At 30.1% G+C, this 21,739-nt stretch overlaps 1 protein-coding gene across 4 annotated transcripts in view; it reads left to right on the plus strand.

Annotated features, from left to right (window-relative positions):
* The window catches only part of LOC148302876 (fatty-acid amide hydrolase 2-like), a 40,213-nt gene extending 21,490 nt beyond the window's left edge, over positions 1–18,723 (plus strand). For all 4 annotated transcript variants that reach the window (XM_088270908.1, XM_088270909.1, XM_088270911.1 and 1 more), the window contains exons 4-8: positions 3,658–3,875; positions 4,845–5,114; positions 10,664–10,804; positions 12,367–12,636; positions 13,971–18,723. In XM_088270908.1, the coding sequence (XP_088127034.1) occupies positions 3,658–3,875; positions 4,845–5,114; positions 10,664–10,804; positions 12,367–12,636; positions 13,971–14,240 (1,169 nt within the window). In that variant the 3' untranslated portion in view covers positions 14,241–18,723. The remainder of the gene's footprint in view (positions 1–3,657; positions 3,876–4,844; positions 5,115–10,663; positions 10,805–12,366; positions 12,637–13,970) is intronic.
* The last annotated feature ends 3,016 nt before the right edge of the window (positions 18,724–21,739 follow it).

Genomic DNA, 21,739 nt, shown 5'->3' on the forward strand with positions numbered 1-21,739 from the left:
AGTTTGAAGACTGCTGATGATCTAATTTGTACTAGGTGAAGACGTTATGTACATATAGCACTGTGAATTTTGGTTAACGATCGTAACATAACTAGCGGACAGCACTGTGAATATTAGTGGATGATGAATTACATAACTAGCATACCGCACTGAGAATGATGAATTACATAGTTTGCATACAGCACTGTGAATGGTGAATTACATAGTTGGCATGCAGCACTGTTAATGTTGGTGAATGATGAATTGCATAACTGGTGTACAGCACTGTGAATGTTGGTGGATGATGAATTGCATAACTAGCGCACATCACTGTGCATGTTGGTGGATGATAAATTGCATAACTAGCGTACAGCACTGTGAATATTGGTGGATGATGAATTATAAAACTAGCATACACCACTATGAATGTTGGTGGATGATGAATAACATAACTGGCGCACAGCTCCGTGAATGTTGGTGGATAATGAATTACATATCACTGGTTTGCATACAGCGCTGTGAATGTTGGTGAATGATTCACCATACGTAAGCATCAATACTCATACTTGTGTATACACCCATACCTCGCTTTACGGCCTAGATACGTTCCAAGAAACTTGGCCGCAAAGCGAAAAGCCGTATAAGGAATCAATTATTCTACAATAATACAAATTCTTACCAATTCAATGGGATCGGTTCCAAATTTGTTAAATATGTAACATGGTTTATCATTGAAAATGCATTTTATCTTTTTATTTCATATAAATAAAAAATACATACATAACAAGTACATACTTTTGTACATAAAATAATAACAGACTCCAAAAACCAATAATAATGTATAAACAAAAATTAAACAACTTTATGTTACATTAAATATTTGTATGTATACACACATTTCTTTTAAATGGCTTTAATCTGAAGACGATGAAGAAATGGTAACCTGCAGATCACTGTCGTCATCATTTTTTAAAAATAAAAGCGTGTGCATCGAGATTGCGCTTGCGCAAGATTGGCAACATGTAGATATATCATGTAGATATAGCGAAACATTTTAGGCCGTTAATCTTAAACGTGCCTTAATTGAAGAGTTCCGTTATAGCGAAATGCCGTATAAAGAGCGGCCGTTTAGCGAGGTATGGGTAAAGTGACCATACGTCCCGTTTTGAACGGGACCGTCCCGTTTTTAGATAGCCTATCCCGTTGTCCCCAAGTAAAGTTTCGGGACGTCGTAATGTCCCGTTTTCAAAAAAAGAGCAACACAGTAACAATTTAAAAAAAAAAGTGCAAAAAATCGGCGGTAGTTTGTAGTATCGCCGTTTCATATAAATTTGCTTTCATAATTTTTTCATATACTTATATATTATTTATTCTTTTAATTTTCTTTGTCAACGTTCCTTTTTTTTTATTAATATATAAAGCTATGAAAAAATACGTACCATTTTCTTGAATATACATACTATTACGTGAAAATTGGAAGATGTCCCGTTTTGAGGACAAAAATAAATGGTCAGTTTAGGTATGGGTGTATTTAGGTATCAACTCGAGACGTCGCTGACGTCGTGAGACATAATACATTAAGTTTTATGTTTTACATTAACCTTCAGATTTAATTTACACTAAAATTCAAGATTAAGGAAAATAAATTTTAAATGTTTTGCATGTATTTGATACGTATAAATTTGCATAATTTGTATAAAAGTACCTAGTTCAGGTATAGAATAACGTAGTTATGTTGCAGCAACCTTGGCTTTTGCATGCACTTGACCTTCTACGTGTGCAGTTCTACTGTTTACTCAGCAAATAAATCTTGTACTTGCATAATAGCTTAGGGTTTGAATAATACAAATCATGTTTAACACGTTCCGACAAGTTAAACATTAACTTTTAGACAAATGACGTTAAGACGGAGTGTATATATTACTACGGTAAAACCTCGATATAACGGACCTCTATTTAATGAACTTCGGATACAACGTACAAAAAATCCGGTCAAATATAATAATATATTCTTTTAACCCTTATCCGCACCCGGTGGTGCATAAGGCACTACATCATGTTGATGCAGTATCATCTTGATTGTTACTTATATGAAGGCAAGGTGATCACTCCTGCTCTGCAGGGACCAGTCCAGGGTAATATTTAATAAATATTAGAGTTTAAAATCACTAATATTTATTCTAACCCACACACCCTTCCTGGTAATCGAACCCGGGACCTCTAGCACGGTAGCTAAACACGCTAACCATTACGCTAACGAGGCGGACGTATATAATATAAACGTATATACAAATATATACGTGCTTAAATTCAAGTTTTGCCGCATATAAACAATTTTTAGCGGCCATGATAATCACAAATTATGTATGAAAACTTTAAAAGTGCAAACAATACTTGATTCTTCTCTCAAAACCAGATTACTGACAGTAAGCGCGTCGATATCAAACAGCAACATGACTTCACGATGAGTGTCCGAAGATAATAAATATAATTTTGTGTGTTTTGTATATACAAATACAGTTTTTAGATAATCGAATTAAATAACAACTGCGTAGTTTTTTCCATATTAATTTTATTTGACCAGCAACCGGGTTTCATCGTAACCGACATCATCAGACTTGTGTGAGGCTTGAAAAATTCTTTGTTATATACACAACAAGGAAGGAGTTGAAACCCATGATTTTATATACTTTGTTCCAACAAAATTAATTTAAATTGAATGAGTTGAGGTATTGTGTTATAATAATAATTACATGTTAGTTATGATAAAGGTTTTAGGTATGATTTGATAAAATTTTATGTTAAAAATGGAATTTGTATGTGAATTTAAAATATGTATAGTTAAATCTGCTCAATGAAAGGCCTCTTTCCATCTCACCAATAGATGTCTCTAGTGAAGTTCTAGTGACTCAATAACAATGTTTCTGAATTGATTCATAGAGCTTCTAAGAATTTGAGTAGTGTGGTTGTTAATAATGGGTAGAATTGGTGAATGTTACACGTGTGTCAATTGATCACTTACAACCAGCCTATGACGGTCGTCAGCCCCGCAAATGCCCGGACTTCCATATTCTTCTTCATCTTTGATGAGATGTCAAAAAATAATGAGAAATCAGGAAACGTTCGTTTACGATCTCTTCTACTGCTCATACTGTGTATTTGATTAAGCATTTTTATCGATTGTTGCGCGGTATGATCGATAATCCTGAAATTATCCGGAACATTGGTCTGTATGGTCCCGATAGTTACCTAAGACAGCGTCGACACAGATTGTTTCACATTCCTATACACAGGACCAATCTGCCGATGGTTATGCCTACAGGCATACAGGAAGAGCTACCGCTATGTTGAACAACATCACATTGGATATTAATCTGTTCCATGTGTCCGAAGGAGTTTTCCGAAGCGGGATTCTTCTATGCCTTTAAGTGTTCTTGCTTACTTTTAATATATACACCTTGAATATTGTTTTTTATGAGAACATTAATTTTTTGTTGTTGAATAAATTGAAATTGAAATTGAAATTAGTACGGGGAAGTCCTGTATTCTCTGAGTCATAACAGTTTTAAGATTAATTAACGTTTTGGATAGTTTGAGATGTAAAGAATATCATCTACTACTTCACCCTTTGTGTAAAAGCTTTGATGTGTTTATAAAAACTGCAGTTTTTTTATTAAGGGATGAGTAATGCCGCCGGCAGAGTAACTCTGAAAAGGGCTCCAGCTAAACATGATGCTGAGTGCATTGCGCAAGCGAGAGCTGCAGGAGCTATCCCCATTCTAGTCAGTAATACTCCAGAACTCTGTCTGTGTTGGGAGACCTACAATAATACGACGGGAACTACCAAGAACCCATATGATACAAGGAGATCACCTGGCGGATCGTCGGGAGGAGAGGTAACAAACTCATATTATCTCATTGAATCAGATCACATTTTTGGAAAAGACACAGGGGTAAATAACAATAATAAAGGGTCAAAACTCAATTATACATATGTAAATCTTTTATATTTTGAAACCCCTAAAAATTACATTCCTCTAATTAACACGAGGTATACGCACCCGTCAATTGACGTATTTCTGATTTGCTTTGTAAAATTGTACTAAACAGACAGGGTTTTTCTGTTTTTTTTTTACGACTTTTAATAATGGATAAGTGCAAATGTATTGCCTGTTTTTTTTGTTTTTTCGAAAAGTTCTTACTTTTCAAAATCTGGTTGCCACATACCTATTTACATATCGTACAGGAGAAAGTGACCAACTAACAAAACGTAAAATAAAAACCTATTTAAGTTACTTTTACTTGGCAAGAAAATAAACATCAATGCAGTTAGTCATTATTAAAAAGTCAATATATTATACTCTCAAGTTTAAAATCCTTTCGGATGTTTTTCAGGACAATATTAAGCTAGTAAGATATCAAATAGTCAATTATCACGTTTTTGTAAAAAATGCACTTGGTCACTTTCTCCTGTATGACTACGATATTTACTGTTTTTTTTTGTTTTTTCGAAAGGTTTTTAGAAAATCTTGTTGCTACATACCTATCTACATATATACGAGTATGTTACATAAAAAAAAAATATTTTTCAATACTACCCTGGACTGGTACCTGAAGCGGAGGGCCGATCACCTTTCCTTCATGTGTAAACGATCAAGATAACTCAGCGTTTATATGACGCAGTGCCCTATGCATCATCGGGGTGCGGATAAGGGTTTATTATTTTATTATAATGTAACATTAACGTTCAAACAATTTTTCGTATAGTCCACTATACAACAAAGTAAAACTTAAATTTTAAATTTTATTACCACAAAGTGAGTGCCGAATCAATAAACGAAATTTAACATAATCCTCCATTTCAGGCTGCTCTAATTTCTGCTGGTGCTTCAGTAATTGGAGTCGGATCAGATATTGCCGGTTCTCTAAGACTTCCCGCCCACTATACAGGGGTGTATGGACACAAACCAACGCCATACGTGGTGTCAACGGTCGGACACATGCCGACCTCCAACTCGCAAGACTGGAACAAGTTCTTCACGCTCGGACCCATGACGAGGTACGCGGAGGATCTTCCACTCATGATGAAAGTCTTGAAAGATCCACAAGGACCAGATCTTCAGCTTGACCAGGAGGTAAGGGAATATTATAATATTATTAGGACTGAGATCTTGAACGATCAAATTAGAATGCTATCGGCCACGCTAGGAGCTAGACGTCTTTCCACGCTCATTTTTTTTAAAGAATATAATTCCATATAATATATATGGAATTTTTCATTTTTAGAATATATCGATGTGCCCTACGTAAAGTGCTCTAACTATATTTTTGTCAATTTTGAGATATTTGGTGTACGTTATCAACTGACCGTTATCTATAAATATAAAAAAAATACATAAATAAAATAAATTACGCCTAGTTTTTAGGCGTACAAGACCCTATCTACATGGAATTTCCGAAATGAACTGAACTCCTAAAACGCTAGCTACTTAATTTTAAAGTTTTAAAACGATTTAATACATTATTTAATCGTGTTTTTTAATATATAATACTACTTTAGAATTTAAGTTAAAACCGTTTATGACAAAAAAAAATACGTTGATAATCTTTTAAGCTCTCTCCTGTAAAGTAACAGATTTGCAGATAGAGTACTTTACGTAGGGGCCGTCGATATGTATGTGATTTTTTTAAACTCCTTACCTATCAATATTTATTTCGAATAATAACTTTTTTATCAATTTTTTTGTATTAAATAGTTTTTTTAATACAAAACGATGTTAATAGAAAAAAATACATCAATTATTACCTGTTTATAAAGAAAATTAAGTTGCAATTTAAAGAATACTGGGCCTTAAGAAAAAATACTCAATTATTACCTGAGTTTCAAGAAAATTAAGTTGTGATTCATAGTATATTGGTCCTTAAGGAAGTTGGCGAAAGAAGGTTGAAAGTTGACTGAGTGCGGTCGAAATGCGTTCTCTCGGACGAATGTGCGTCAAAACGATGCGTGATAAATTCGGATAAATATAATGCGTGATAAATTCGTGATAAATTCGAATGGCGATAAAAGGAAATAATGCAAGGCGGAGGACGCTAACTGGGCGACCTTACCTTCAAATTTTAATTAAGTTAATACCTCACATTAAAACAAAAACAAACATTATGAAACAATACGATAAAAGTGAAGAAAATACAGTTGAAATGCGATCTCTCAGACAAATGTGCTGTAAAAATATGTAAGATATGTGTTCAAAAAGTAATATATAAGGAAGGAATGCAAGGCTGAGATGAGCTTTATCGATAAAATAAAAAGAGGCGTTTTGAGATGGTTTGGGCATGTAAATCGAATGAGTGAAGAATGTGTAGAAAAAAATTATGAGGTGAATTTGGTTGGTTGGTTGGAGCAGAGGAAGACAGGGGAAACTTGGTATGATCAATTACTTCAGTAACTTGAAAGTGGACAGGTCAAACTATAAATGTCGATCATCTGATCATTGGTTATGTCAATAATACGACAAACCTTAACCTTTTAATGTCGGATAATGACACTTTATATGTGTCGCCTATTTTCAAAATCCGCCAGATCCATGTAAGTCGATTTTACAAAAAATGCAAAATTCTCTGAGCAACATTAATGTTCAAAAGATATGTCTATATTTATTACAGATAAAATATTATAAAATAGAGAATTTTCCCATTTATTAAGAAATTTTTCATTATTAAAAAAAAACACGAGACACAAACCGATATTGACGTCATCTTAATTTTTGACCTATCCCTGCTCTCTGATTGGCCGATATGGGTCAGAAGGCAAGTTCCATAAATATAGCGGAATTCAAAATACAACGCTGTTTTTAAGTATTTTTTAGCAGGGTTTTCAAGTATGTATTATATTTTAAATAATAAAACCCACAATTGGCATTCCGATACAGTATTTATTTAAAAATCTCATAAAATTGGATCTGGCGGATTTTGAAAGTAGGCGACACATATGTAAGACATTGAGAGAGGAAAATGAAAATACTCGTAGATTTATCAAAACATACTCTTGTTGTATTTATGTACATAATGGCGCAAAATCAATCATCCTATCGGAAGATGTACTTACTTTTGCAAATGGCGGCGTACGTCAATCATATTTGACATTTGTGAACTTGACAGCTGCAGTATACAAAAAAATTCATAAAACGAGTACGAATATGTATCGACATTGGCGGCAGCCATTTGATGAATATCATATTTTTCACTTAACAGAAAAAATTTCGAATTTAAGATTTCTACACCTCAAAAACTTTTTTTTTATTTCGTAAAAAAGTTATTTAAAAACAAAATTGAATGATTTTGCGCCACCCTTAATCTGTGTGTATACTGCAGCTGTCTAGTTCACAAACGTCAAAAACTATTATCGTACAACGCCATTTTTAAAAATTCTAACATCTTCCGACGGATAATTTTTTTTTTGTTTCGGCATTCACTTTGTGGTAAGATATTATAAAATTGTAAAAGAAAACCCCTTGTTTTTTACCACTTGAGTTAAATGTATTTATTTAATTATAACGACTAGTTTCGGAAGAAAGTATAGCTCCCGAAACTAGTCGTTTTAATAAAATAAATATAACTCAAGTGGTAAAAAGCAAGTGTTCTTCTTTTATAATATCTTCCGACAGAAGTGATTGATTTTGTGGCACCCTGTATTTATGTACGAAGTCATTTCTTCATTGCCATAAGTCGATAGTTGTACTTATTTGAATTTAAGTTAAATTGTCGATATTTAATCGATATCGTTGTTTGTTGTATGTCGTTATGTGTAATACAAATAACAAGTAAGTGTAACAAGCCAAGTGATGTTTGTTTATACAAGTAGTAAACGTCATCCGCAACCTATATTCATATCAATAATGTCGAGTCATTGAGCTAGTAATCTACTCGTATTATTTAAATGGCCATTAATTACTGTATAAACCCTTAGTTCAGTTGTTCTCAACCTTTGGGAAGTTCTGCCAGATGAAAAAAAGTGAAAACTATGTGAAAATAAATTGTATAAATCTACAACATTTTGAGTGTGTCCAAATACTTGTTCACAAAATCTGGATTATCTCTAATTACAGGAGTTATTTTCATATTATTTTTAGACATCTCATCAAAGATGAAGAAGAATATGGAAGTCTGGGCATTTACGGGGCTTACGACCGTCATAGGCTGGTTTGAGTGATCACTTTACACACGTGTAACATTCACCAATTCTACCCATTATTGACAACCACACTACTCAAATTCTTGGAAGTTCTATATATATGAACCAATTTAGAAACCTTGTTCATGAATCACTAAAACTTCACTAGAGACATCTATTGGTGAGATGTAAAGAAGCTTTTTATTAAGCAGAAACTCTTATATTAGTATGTGAGATCCGAATCCCGGACTACAATCACACACATGAGAAACGCCAGAAAATACCATTTTCATTTTTATTATTAAGCTTATAATTTGACCAGATAATTTATTTACAACATTTTGTTAATACTTGTTCACAAAATCTGGATTATCTCTAATTACAGGAGTTATTTTCATATTATTTTTTGACATCTCATCAAAGATGAAGAAGAATATGGAAGTCTGGGCATTTACGGGGCTTACGACCGTCATAGGCTGGTTTGAGTGATCACTTTACACACGTGTAAATATATATTTTTATATACATATTAATATATATATATATATATATATATATATATATATATATATATATATATATATATATATATATATATATATATATATATATATATATATATATATATATATATATATATATATATATATATATATATATATATATATATATATATATATATATATATATATATATATATATATATATATATATATATATATATATATATATATATATATATATATATATATATATATATATATATATATATATATATATATATATATATATATATATATATATATATATATATATATATATATATATATATATATATAAATATATATATATATATATATATATAAATATATATATATATATATATATATATATATATATATATATATATATATATATATATATATATATATATATATATATATATATATATAAATACATATATATATATATATATATATATATATATATATATATATATATATATATATATATATATATATATATATATATATATATATATATGAGAGTGTTATATTACTATACCACAAACTTAATAATGCATTTAATACACAAAAATTATTATATCGATGTATGTAAAAATGTAAAATGAAGGCATTTTCCAAATTGTTAAGATCAGGTCAATTTAATGTGTTAAGAGTGGCAAGCGTTTAAAAATCAATTAGTCAAGTACTTACAGATTTAATAATGAGCTTAGCCCGTTGTATTTAACCGCTTCGAAAGGTAAATAGCCGTAAATATTTCATAGTTATTCCAATACTTGCTAATTGTAAAGTTATGTCGTTATTATTTGTTCATTGGTACCACAACTGTGGCTGTATTTTTAAAAAGTAGATTAAGATTAATTTTAACTACGACGTAAGAAAAAACTGAAAAAAAAACTAAACAATTTGACGTCAGTTGTCTTCGATCTGTCATTGTTCCAATCTGTTTAATGAATGATGAAAATGAAAACCCAATGAAAAATATCGATGGTAAAACGATATTTTTTCATCTTTCGTTAATTGATCCGGCAGTCACTTAGTGGTAATATCTTTATATTTTTTAATGTTATTTCACTTGGTAAATACAACTGTTTCTTAAAATTTATTGTGACACGTGTTTCGATACAATCCGCATCATTTTCAAACATCGTATGTGAACCTAAGTCTAAATTTTAGAATTGTGTTATTGGGACGTTGAAGGTTGATGTAAGGGCAGGAGCTGTTTTTTTTTATTTTTCTTGATGAATTTACGAGAACAATAATTAAACCAAAATTAATAAATAAAAATAAGAAACATCTCCCACCCCTCTTCATCCTTCAACGTCCCATGAATACAATTGTAAAATTTACACTTAACTTCACATACGGTCTTTGAAAACGACGCGGAATGCTTGGAAGCACGTGTCGCAATAGGTTTTAATAAAAAGTTATATTTACTGAGTGAAATACTTTTTTTTTTAATTTATATTTTTTCATCTTATGTAGGTCAGGAATCAAAAATGTTATGTCATGTGTTAAATCGTAAAAATTATTTCCATTAATTACAAGAATCAAATGTAAGATTTATGTTTCTTGGATAAAGAAAGGCTTGGAAAATTTACAAGAATTATAAACTTAAAAAAAATCAGTAATTTAAGTTAAATAAAACAAAACTTTTACATTAATTTTAAGCACAAGTGAAACAGAGCGATAAATATAGAAAATTGTAGAAAGAGATGATGATTTCAAACGTATCGCAGATAATTCTTATTTATTAATTTTTTGTATAAAATGTAATTTGAAATAAAATAAGTATCGTGCATTTGTTTTTAAGGACAATAGAACGTAGCCCATGGGTTTATTTTTTTAAAAAACAAAAGTGAAATATTTGTTTTTCTTTATTATACACACTATTTTTTCAATTTCATAGACCTAGACTCTCTTTTCGCAGACCTGTGACCACATACATTTATTTTTGTAATATTTTTATGTTTAATTTTTTTTCAAGGTCAACATAAAGGCGTTGAAGTATTATTATATGGACGGCGAAGACGTTTTCTTAGCTAAGAAAATAAACAGAGACGTCAGAAATGCATTGAATAAGGTCATCCAACATTTCCAAGAAAAACACAACATTACAGTTCAAAAGGTAAGACATTATGTTTATTTTATCATCATGTTACGCATTTTATGGCTTTTAACATCATAAAATTGTGCGCGAATAATTCAAATTGAAAGTACCAAAGTTTATACAATGTATTTATTTCTTTATTAATAAAGGAGAGAAATTAATCACGGAACTAGTAAGAATACAAAATACTTAGTATTTACAGAGAAATCACTATCATTACATTAATATGTAACAGAATAATAATTATAATAATAAACACCTTCCGAAATAAACAGAAAATCAGTTATAGTGAAAATATAAAGAGTATAAAGAATCACGTTTGGATTTACGATGCAGACGCATTCGCTTCCGTACCGCATTATATTTTCAGGTATACAACGTACTAATCACTGTGCCATTTTCTTTATACAATCACCTGACGGGCATCTTTCTCTTTTTTTCATACAAAATTTTATATCCCTCTAGAGGACGAATTTAGAAAGAAGGCAGATGCACAACGGCTGTCCAAATTAAAAACACAGTAAGGGACATTTTTTTGTAGTAGGTTTTTTTTGCATTTATGGACTAAGTAGACTCTACTTAATCCAAAAATGCAAAAAAAACCTACTACAAAAAAAATGTCCCTTACTGTGTTTTAAATTTGGACAGCCGACAACCCTTGAGTGCTGGATTTACGTACAAGTTTACAATTTATTGTAACTTAGGTCGCAAAATTGTTAGTCGTAATATTTTTATCTTTATTCATTTTACTTGCATCCCTCCATCAACACTCCTGGTATTTACGCTTCTGATTTCATATGTCAATATTTACTTTAATAATACATTAAATATATTGAAATTTTGAGTATTCCATTTTAATTCCGTGATAAGACTGCCTACATAAACTCTTAAATTACTTTAAGAATTTATTTATATGTATATATATATATATATATATATATATAAATATATATATATATATATATATATATATATATATATATATATATATATATATATATATATATATATATATATATATATAAATATATATATATATATATAAATATATATAAATATATATATATATATATATATATATATATATATATATATATATATATATATATATATATATATATATATATATATATATATATATATATATATATATATATATATATATATATATATATATATATATATATATATATATATATATATTTGTATATATATTTTTTTAAATATATTTATTTTATTTAATTATTTCTTTTTTTAAGTATACTTTATACAGTACTGAAATATATTTTTTTACAATATCAAATATATTGATGAACGCCTCACTAAGCATAGCCCGTGACGAGACGTTCATACATTATTTAAAAAAATATAATATAAGAAAATGTAAATATCTAGATAATACAGGCAATACAACACAAAACAAAGTAAATTGATAAAATAAAATTGTACAACTTTATATGAACTGTTTATATAACTATCCGCTGTTGGCTGTATCTATCAATATCTGGCTGTATTCAAACACCGCTAACAAGCTTCTGAAAAGTGGGTATTTTAAAGCCACATTGGTATTCCGCTTGCAGGCCAGTCTGAAAAACATGAAGTACTCATTTGAAGCATCAACCCTCTGCATTCTGAAGCTTGACGGAGTCGAGAGCATTTACTCCAAGCCGGGGAACCCCCACGAGTGGAAGTCGGTCTGGCCAGAGGTCCTGAAGAAGGTACTATGTTGCTCCAAGTCGACGTTCACCAGCGTCATGTACGGGCCGCTCAAGAAGATCGGTGACAAGGCGGGGGCGGAGAGATTTAGCAAGGCGGAGAAGACTAATGCCGCCCTGAAGGAAGAATTTGTGGTAGGCGTGATGATTATTATGACTTTAAGAGGGACATTTCGCTCACTCCTTTCAACAACGTCATATATTAAGAAACTTAATTTTTCAGGAGGTGGTTTTTAACGTTTAAAAATATAATGAAATGTATTAAAAATAAATATCAAGCCACTTATTGAACTTTTAACTGTGCAACAGATCTTTTTAGGTAAAACCTGAATGTTTTTTCTGCATTTGAAAAATATTTAGAATATTTAAAAAAATAACTAAACAATACATTTTCTTCAAAATGCAAAAACAACACTTTCTGCCCTGTAGCGGATAAATATTAAGTTAAAAATATGCCGCTTTTGCTGGGATATAGTACATTTTCTGGGCACTCCAAAAACATGCACAACTGAAAATTGACGATTTTATTTATATGACGTTGTTGAAAGGAGTGAGCGATTTATCCGTAAAAGAATGCTTATTTTATTTAATTTTTCATATTATTTTTTCTCAACAAAGATGAAGAAGAATTTGGAAGTGTGGGCAATTACGGTGCTATCGACCGTCATAGGCTGGTTTTAGTGATCACTTCACACACCTATAACATTCTACCCATGATTGACAACCACACTGCTATAATTATCGGAACTTCTATATAATTTTATGTTTCAATTTCGAAGCGTAGTGTTTACATCACGAGAATTTCGCTAGAGACATCTGTTTGTGGGATGAGAGAAACTTTTTTATTAGCAGATATTCTTATATCAACATTGTGAACAAGTATTTGGGCACACTCAAAATGTTGTAAACATACAAGTACTTATAAATAAGACTTTTGGATACATTTAGGTCCATACATAAGAAATCCAATAAATCGTATATTATCTAAAAATATAATACAAGTAAGCGATACAAAACTTTTGTATGTAAGGATTATAATCCTGGATTATAATCACACACATGAGAAACGCTAGAAAAAACATTTTCATTTTATTATTTTAGCTTATAATTTGACCAGTTAATTTATTTACAACAATTTTAGTATGTCCAAATACTTGATCACAAATTTGGATTATCTCCAATTATAGGAATTATTTTTCATAATATTTTTTGACATCTTAATATAGATGAAGAAGAATATGGAATTCTGGGTATTTACGGGGATTAAAAAACCCCCGTAAATGCCAAGACTTCCATATTCTTCTTCATCAAAAAATACTAAATATTAGTATAATGATACTATGTGTCTGCGTAACATTTCAAAGAATCCGAGATCTCGTGGGATGTCTATAAACAGACCACACTAGGAATTGACTAAAAAATTAAATGTTTTAATTTAAGTTTTACCCATTTTTTTTTTTCTTTTTTAGAATCTTCTCGGCGATAACGCAGTGTGTTTCCACCCGACATTCCACGAACCGGCGCAATTCCACTACAGCTACTTACGCAACCTACTGAACTACATATTCCTCTTCGTGTTCAACAGTCTTGGTCTACCCGTCACCAACTGTCCCCTCGGTCTAACGCCAAAAGGTCTTCCGGTGGGCATTCAAGTTGTCGCCAGTCCGAATTGTGATCATCTCACCATGGCTGTAGCGAGAGAGCTGGAGGATGCGTTCGGTGGATGGGTTGAACCGTGAAAAAAAACATTTAATAGAAAAATAATTTATCATTTTATATGTAAACATAATTTGGATCAAATCACGTTCGTTTGATAATACAGAGATGTCATTAGATGTTACTTTGATTGGCAACCGCATTTGCTAAAAATATATATCAAAATGATCATGGTTTCCATTCACTGCTGATATCGAATGACTTTTTAATAGCGCTGTATGGTTGTAGGAAAAAATCTAACGATTAGACATAAAACCAGTAGTTCACAACCTGTGGTACGCGTATCACCGGTGGTACGCGAGCGGATAGTTGGTGGAACGCGAAAAATAACAGTAATGGCGGACATATATATATTTTTTTTATATCAGACATAAAAATATCATTTTAACTATTTTTTTCATACATTTTCTATTGTTTTCGGTAATTGTTGGAAAAAGGTTGCCTGCGGCGCATTTCATTTTTTTTAATAATTTAATTTAATTTTATGATTTTTGAATAAACATTAGTTGTTAAAAAAATAGGTACTCCTTAAAATGTCCTGATTTTTGAATTTCAACAAGAAATGAGCTTCGGCACCTTTTATTTTAAAAAAAACGTTGTGATATGTAAAGTTCAAATGTCTCATTTTCATCAGAAAAAATAAAACCGTCTGTTTTTTTTTTTAATGAAATAAATTGAGTTTTGGCAAATATAGTCACCTGTAAAATTTGTAATGTAATTAAAATAATAAATATATCAAAATGCAATAATTTTTTCGAAGTGGTACAATTAAGCTTGATGTACTACTACCAAGTGGTACGCGAGACAAAAAAGGTTGGGAAACGCTGGATTACACCATTAACCATTAGGTATGATTCTATTTTTATTTTTTTACAAAAAATATTAGTAATATACTAATATATACTAATATAACCACTCACCGAGATTTTTGTCTACCGGTTTCGGGACGTATTCGTCTCTTCATCAGGACAATCACTACAACAGCATGCAAACAATGCTACATTCACTACCTTAGCACTATTTATACACTTACAACTAAACAAAATATTGATATTTAGCGATTTTAGTAGACTTGTATTTTTTTTATCGATTCGTGTGTTGTTAGTGCTATGGTGACTATAGTATGGTTTGTATGCTATTGTAGTGATTGTACTAAATGTCACTACCATTATGGTATAAAAACTAACATTACTTAGATTTTTTTGTAAGAAAAGGATATAAATATGAATAACTATAAAGTATATGCTTTAAATATTAAAAATATTAATAATACCTTTATATGATTATTATGACATTATCTTTGCCTTTTATATTAAGAATCCACCATTAAAAGGCCGTCGTGCCTTGAATCTATTAAATTTCATATACACGGATTTCACAATATTCTAATTATTGACAAGACAACGCCATGGAGTTAAAATCATAATTTTAGCTATGTAAGTAAGACATAGGGAAGAGGATGTGCTTTAAATGCTTTATTATATGTAGATACTTTTGTTATACTTTTTTATATTATTGGAATGCTTTGAGAATAGGTTTACAAATTACATTATAATATATTTAACACATAGCTTTATAAGTTCGTAGATAAAAATACTGAAAAATTCCTCCTGAAAAAATTAACTCCATTTGGGGATGTTTTTTCTCGAACTTTTTCTTCCTTCAAACGCACCAATAACTTCATATAATATTCGTTAATAACGGTTCTTCCTTTTTACAGATAATTGATGGATAAAATATTCTCCTTAAATATTGAGAATAAAACTGTATTTTTCAAACCATTATCTGCACCCCAATGGTGCATAGGGCACTGCATCATATAAACGCAATGTTATCTTGATCGTTAACACATGAAGGGAAGGTGATCAGCCCTCCGCTTCAGGTACAAGACTAGGGTAATGTTGAATAAATATTAGAGTAAAAAAATCACTTTTATTTATTTGACATCTGAAAATCGAATCCGGGACTTCCAGAACCGTAGCGATGCGTGCTGACCATAACACTACGGAGGCGGAAAAAATATGGAGGATAAAACTCCACTAGTTGAAATTTTCATTTTTGGTAGCTTTGGGCGGCTTTCTGCTGTCTACTCCGTTCACCGCCGATTTGTCTTTAGAGTTAAGTGATGAATCTATGTTTCATATATTGGCACGTATTGCGTAAAAAAATCTTTTTCAACGCGTTAAAACACATCCGAAAAGCGCTTTGAATCGTCGACGCGCAGTTGTTTTTGATCGACTGTGAGCAAACGCAGTAGGTATTCACTTCGAACAAAGCTTTATTATGTTGATAGAAAATGGTAAATACACTGCCTTCTGATTTTTTTAAGGTGCCAACTGTCCCAAACAACTTCAATTTACGATCAGTTTAAATTATTTTGTAGACCTTTTAGTTATTTTTTTTTAAATGAGGAATATTTGTGATTTTATTATTTACACAAATATTTCAATTTCATACTATTCCTGTGAGCCTAAGCGGCTTATTATTAGAAATAGGTATCAAATTGTGGTAGTTTGGGTTTGAACCGAGAAAACTGATTTAAGAGTCCGCGACACTAACCACGGGACCACAACCCGACACAACACATATTACAGATTATATGGTCAGTATTAACCTATTAAGTGTTTGACTGATATTATTTAAATGATAATGCATGACCAGAAATATTAAAAACCTCATTTGTATAAAATGCAAATGGAATAAGTTTTTCATATACTTGTGTATTTATGGTCAGCACACTAAACTCACCTTTAAGTATTATTTATACACTAGCTGTACCCGGCTTCGCATTTCTGTGACTCAGTCAGGCAAATTTAAAATAATTAAAATTGAAAGAACACACTTCTGATATCGCTCACTCCTTTCGAGAACGCCAGAAATAAAAAATTGTCAATTTTCAGTTGTGCATGTTTTCGGAATGCCCAGAAAATGTACTATATCCCAGCAAAAGCGGTATATTTTTAACTTAATATTTACCCGCTACAGGGCAGAAAGTGTTGTTTTTGCATTTTGAAGTAAAGACATTGTTTAATTATTTTTTTAAATATACTAAATGTTTTTCAAATGGAGAAAAAACCTTCAGGTTTTACCTAAAAAGATCTGTTGCACAGTAAAAAGTTCAATAAGTGGCTTGATATTTATTTTTAATACATGGTATTATATTTTTGAACTTTAAAAACGATCACTGAAAAATCAGGTTTTTTGATTTATGACGTTCTTGAAAGGAGTGAGCGATATGTATAGTTTCACGATGCTTGTGTAGCAACAAAAATATCAATAATCAATTAAACAACAACGCTATCGAAAATGTTGAAATTGCTAAGTGACAGTTGCTGTCAATAAGCATACTGTAAATTGCTTGTGTTGCTGTTACGTTAAACAGATAGCGCTGCCATTGCTTTAAAAAAGTTTTTTTAATTATCTGTCTTCTATTATAATATTAAATATGCGCGTATTTGTTCAGAGCGTTGTGTCAAATTTTCAAAAGAATCGGTGAATAACTTAAGAAGATTAAAGATTTTGAAAAAAATAACAACATTTACATTTTTATTCTTACGGATATTTTAAAATTGATATGTAAAAATCAGAAACAAAACGCTTTAAGTGATATGACCTTTTGATTCAACATGTGTCATTGAATCTCATTTGCATAGGTATTATTTTTTTATAAAAGAGAAATATACTTATGTGTTTTTTATTATTATTTATAAAAATATTTCAATTTCATGCTATTTCTGTAAGTCTGAGCGGGTCATTATTAGAAATAGGTACCAAATTGTGTAGATTCGAACCGAGAAATTCTGACTCAAGAGTTAGCGACACTAACCACGGGACCACAACCCAACATATCTTATTTATCAAGACGATTTAAAAGACAAATTTAAAATTCATCGCAATTGATTTATAGTTTATTTATATATACTCGTATATAAGTATATATATTTTTCCAATTTATCCCAAGTTATCTGGTTTAATGGTTTGTATGTTATTAACACCATGATCATGTGTTTCATGGGGTGATTAAACTGAGAAAAAAGATTGCTTTTCGCGAAAATTTATAGAAATCGGTTGATCCTAAATAAAAGTGGATAAGGGTCTTTAGGACTTTGCGTTTATACTATCCAAAGGTTAATTTTGCGATACTTTAATATGTGGATTTAAAAAAAAAACTCTATGTAATACTTTTTAAAGTTCATTCTGCAGGATGGGTTCATTAGAGTGCATATATTTTTTTTACTTTTAACGTTTTATAAGGAGATAACAGTCTCCTTGTTAAATTTGTATATTTGAATAATAAAATCATGTTATCGGCCACAGCAGACTATTATAACACAATATATAATTACTCTCCATTTTATTCCGAAAAACCTTTTGTGAAAACAAACTACCACGGAGAATAAAGTTTAACAAAAAACATTTAATCAAATATATTTAATTTTTTACTCCCACCACATTTGCCTACCGGCAGTTTTGAATTTCGAATGAGTAAAAAGACAGCAAAAGAAATGACCCAACAGTTTCGAATTTCGAATGAAAAAAAAGTCAGCAAAAAAAATGACCCAACAGTTTCGAATTTCGAATGAGTAAAAAGTCAGCAAAAGAAATGACCCAACAGTTTCGAATTTCGAATGAGTAAAAAGACAGCAAAAAAATGACCCAAATACGGTGTATTGAGTTTTGGAAAAATAATATTATGGATTACACTTCTATATTATATTGTATGTAATATTTTTAAACTGTGATCTCCATTTTCTTATTGACGAATGATGAGTGAACGTTTCTCAAGCATTCGTGATGAACGAATATTTTGAATCTATTCATAGTTCACATTTATTTATTCTAGAATTATATTTTAAAAAAAAAACATAATTATTTAGTAAAATAGGATTTGTTTTAAGTAGATTTTTAACATGACTTTTTTTAATATTGTATAAATTTTATTCCTATGTACGTACAACTTTAAATAATTCAATAAAAAATATTTTAAATACTATGAATGTTTGTAATTTGCATAAAAGATTTTCAGTATTTTTATTTAACAGTAAAAACGTTTCCGGATAGGTTATATTTATTTATGAATTAAGGGTATTTAGGTGCATGATTCGTAGTATCCATTTAATCCAAAAAATTAAATATATATGGATTTACATATATGCATATATATATATATATATATATATATATATATATATATATATATATATATATATATATATATATATATATATATATATATATTTATATATTTATATATATTTATATATATTTATATGTTTATACGTAAAGTTAATTTAACTACTAATTCTTAAAATATATTATAATGCGTGTGGGTGCATTCCGCATCATTTTCAAACGCCATATGTGAAAATAAATCCAAATTTTAACATTGAAGGATGAAAAAGGTGGTAGGAACTGTTTCTTATTTTTATATTCTATTTTTATCAGCGGGAACATAGACTATAGGGGGAGTTTATTATTAATTATTAATTAAATAATTGAATTGGAAAACTTCAATTACAAATACTCCGCTGTTTTCACGGATAGCCTCTGTTATTGGTATAATTTATTATCCATACGAAATAATATCGGAATGTTCTAGTAAGTACCTACAGAGTATAACTACGCAGTAAATAAAGCTATTCGGCTGTCCAAATTCAAAACACAGTAAGGGACATTTTTTTGTAGTACGTTTTTTTGCATTTTTGGAGTAAGTAGAATCTACTTAGTCCAAAAATGCAAAAAAAAAACGTACTACAAAAAAAATGTCCCTTACTGTGTTTTGAATTTGGACAGCCGTATTGTATCAGCCGTTTATTTTTTGTGAAGATTGTTTTTTTTAATGACGTTTATAGTTTACGTAAGTCGCATTCGTCGTTACATGGGGTGTCAAAGTACATGTATATGTAGGTAAAGATAATAAATGTTCAGGGTTTTTTTTGTAATGCGGCGGAACGGCGTTCCGGTACCTTTTTTCAAAGATTAATTTAATTTTTTAAAATTTTGAATATCAATTAGAAGAAACAATATTTGAGCTTACGTAATTTTAATATTTACTTATGTAATTCGTCAAAATGATTAAATATAGTATTGTTATGAATATTCTAATGATATTTGGATACATATTTTTTTACAACATTTTGAGTGTGTACAAATACTTGTTCACAAATCTGGATTATCTCCAATTATAGGAGTTAATTTTCATATTATTTTTGACATCTCATCAAAGATAAAGAAAAAATATCTAAGTCTGGACATTTACGGGGCTGACGACCGCCATAGGCTTGTTTAAGTGATCACTTTACACACATGTAACATTCACCAATTCTACCCATTATTGACAACCACACTACTTAAATTCTTGGAAGTTCTATATATATCAACCAATTCTGATTCTATATCTAATGGTGAGATGAAATGAAACTTTTTATTGAGCAGAAACTCTTATATCAGTGTGTGAGATCCGAATCCTAAATTATAATCACATACCTGAGAAACGCCAGAAAATATCTTTTTTATTTTTAATTAATGAATGTTAGACGTGTGTAAAGTGATCACTTAAACCAGCCTATGACGGTCGTCAGCCCCGTAAATGCCCAGACTTACATATTCTTCTTCATCTTTGATGAGATGTCAAAAAAAAATGTAAAAAGCTTAACATGAAGTATGTTCCGTGACATTTTTTGTCTAAATAAAAGCCCTGGTACAATATTCAAGTATTCCACATTTTTTTCACCTGTATCATGTATTATTATATATTTATAAAATAAATATATTTTTGTGTCAAGTTCTGTAAAAGTGTATCTTAGAGGTAATCAACCTGTGTATGGAAAAAAATTGTAATAAAAATTAATTTTAATTTTAAGCTATAAACGTTCAGTCATTTATGAATCGTAAACGTTTGAATAATAGGTATGTAAATAAATCATAATTATTATTTGTATTTTTATAGCAATGATAGTAATAAATAGGAAACGATAATGATGTTATTTTGTGTGTGTATGCACCTCTTGCTCAAAGTTTATAAATATAGATAGAAAAATAAAATAAAATGTATTTAAAAAAAATATCTGTGTCATGTCTCAAATTACCCTTTTCATTCCCATCATTCGACGACATATATTAGTACAATATATATATATACACGGCAGGCGTCGTGGCGTAGTTTGGTAGACGCTCGACTGCGAAACTGGCGTGTATATATATATATATATATATATATATATATATATATATATATATATATATATATATATATATATATATATATATATATATATATATATATATATATATATATATATATATATATATATATATATATATATATATATATATATATATATATCTTCTTATTCTTCTTCTTCTTCTTCTTCTTTTAGGACTAGGTCCTGTCATTCTCGGGTTGCTCCTGGGAGGTGAAAGACCAGCTATCCTTCCATCGTTTAGGTGGTCTTCCTGGGGGTCTGATCCCACCTATGCTGCTGTCCGCTGCCACCCTCACCTCGATCCGAACTCGCTCTTC

This window comes from Brachycentrus maculatus, unplaced genomic scaffold, assembly GCF_059751285.1.
Source record: "Brachycentrus maculatus isolate JH-2025_06_01 unplaced genomic scaffold, ASM5975128v1 h1tg000401l, whole genome shotgun sequence".
Classification (NCBI taxonomy): Eukaryota; Metazoa; Arthropoda; class Insecta; order Trichoptera; family Brachycentridae; genus Brachycentrus; species Brachycentrus maculatus.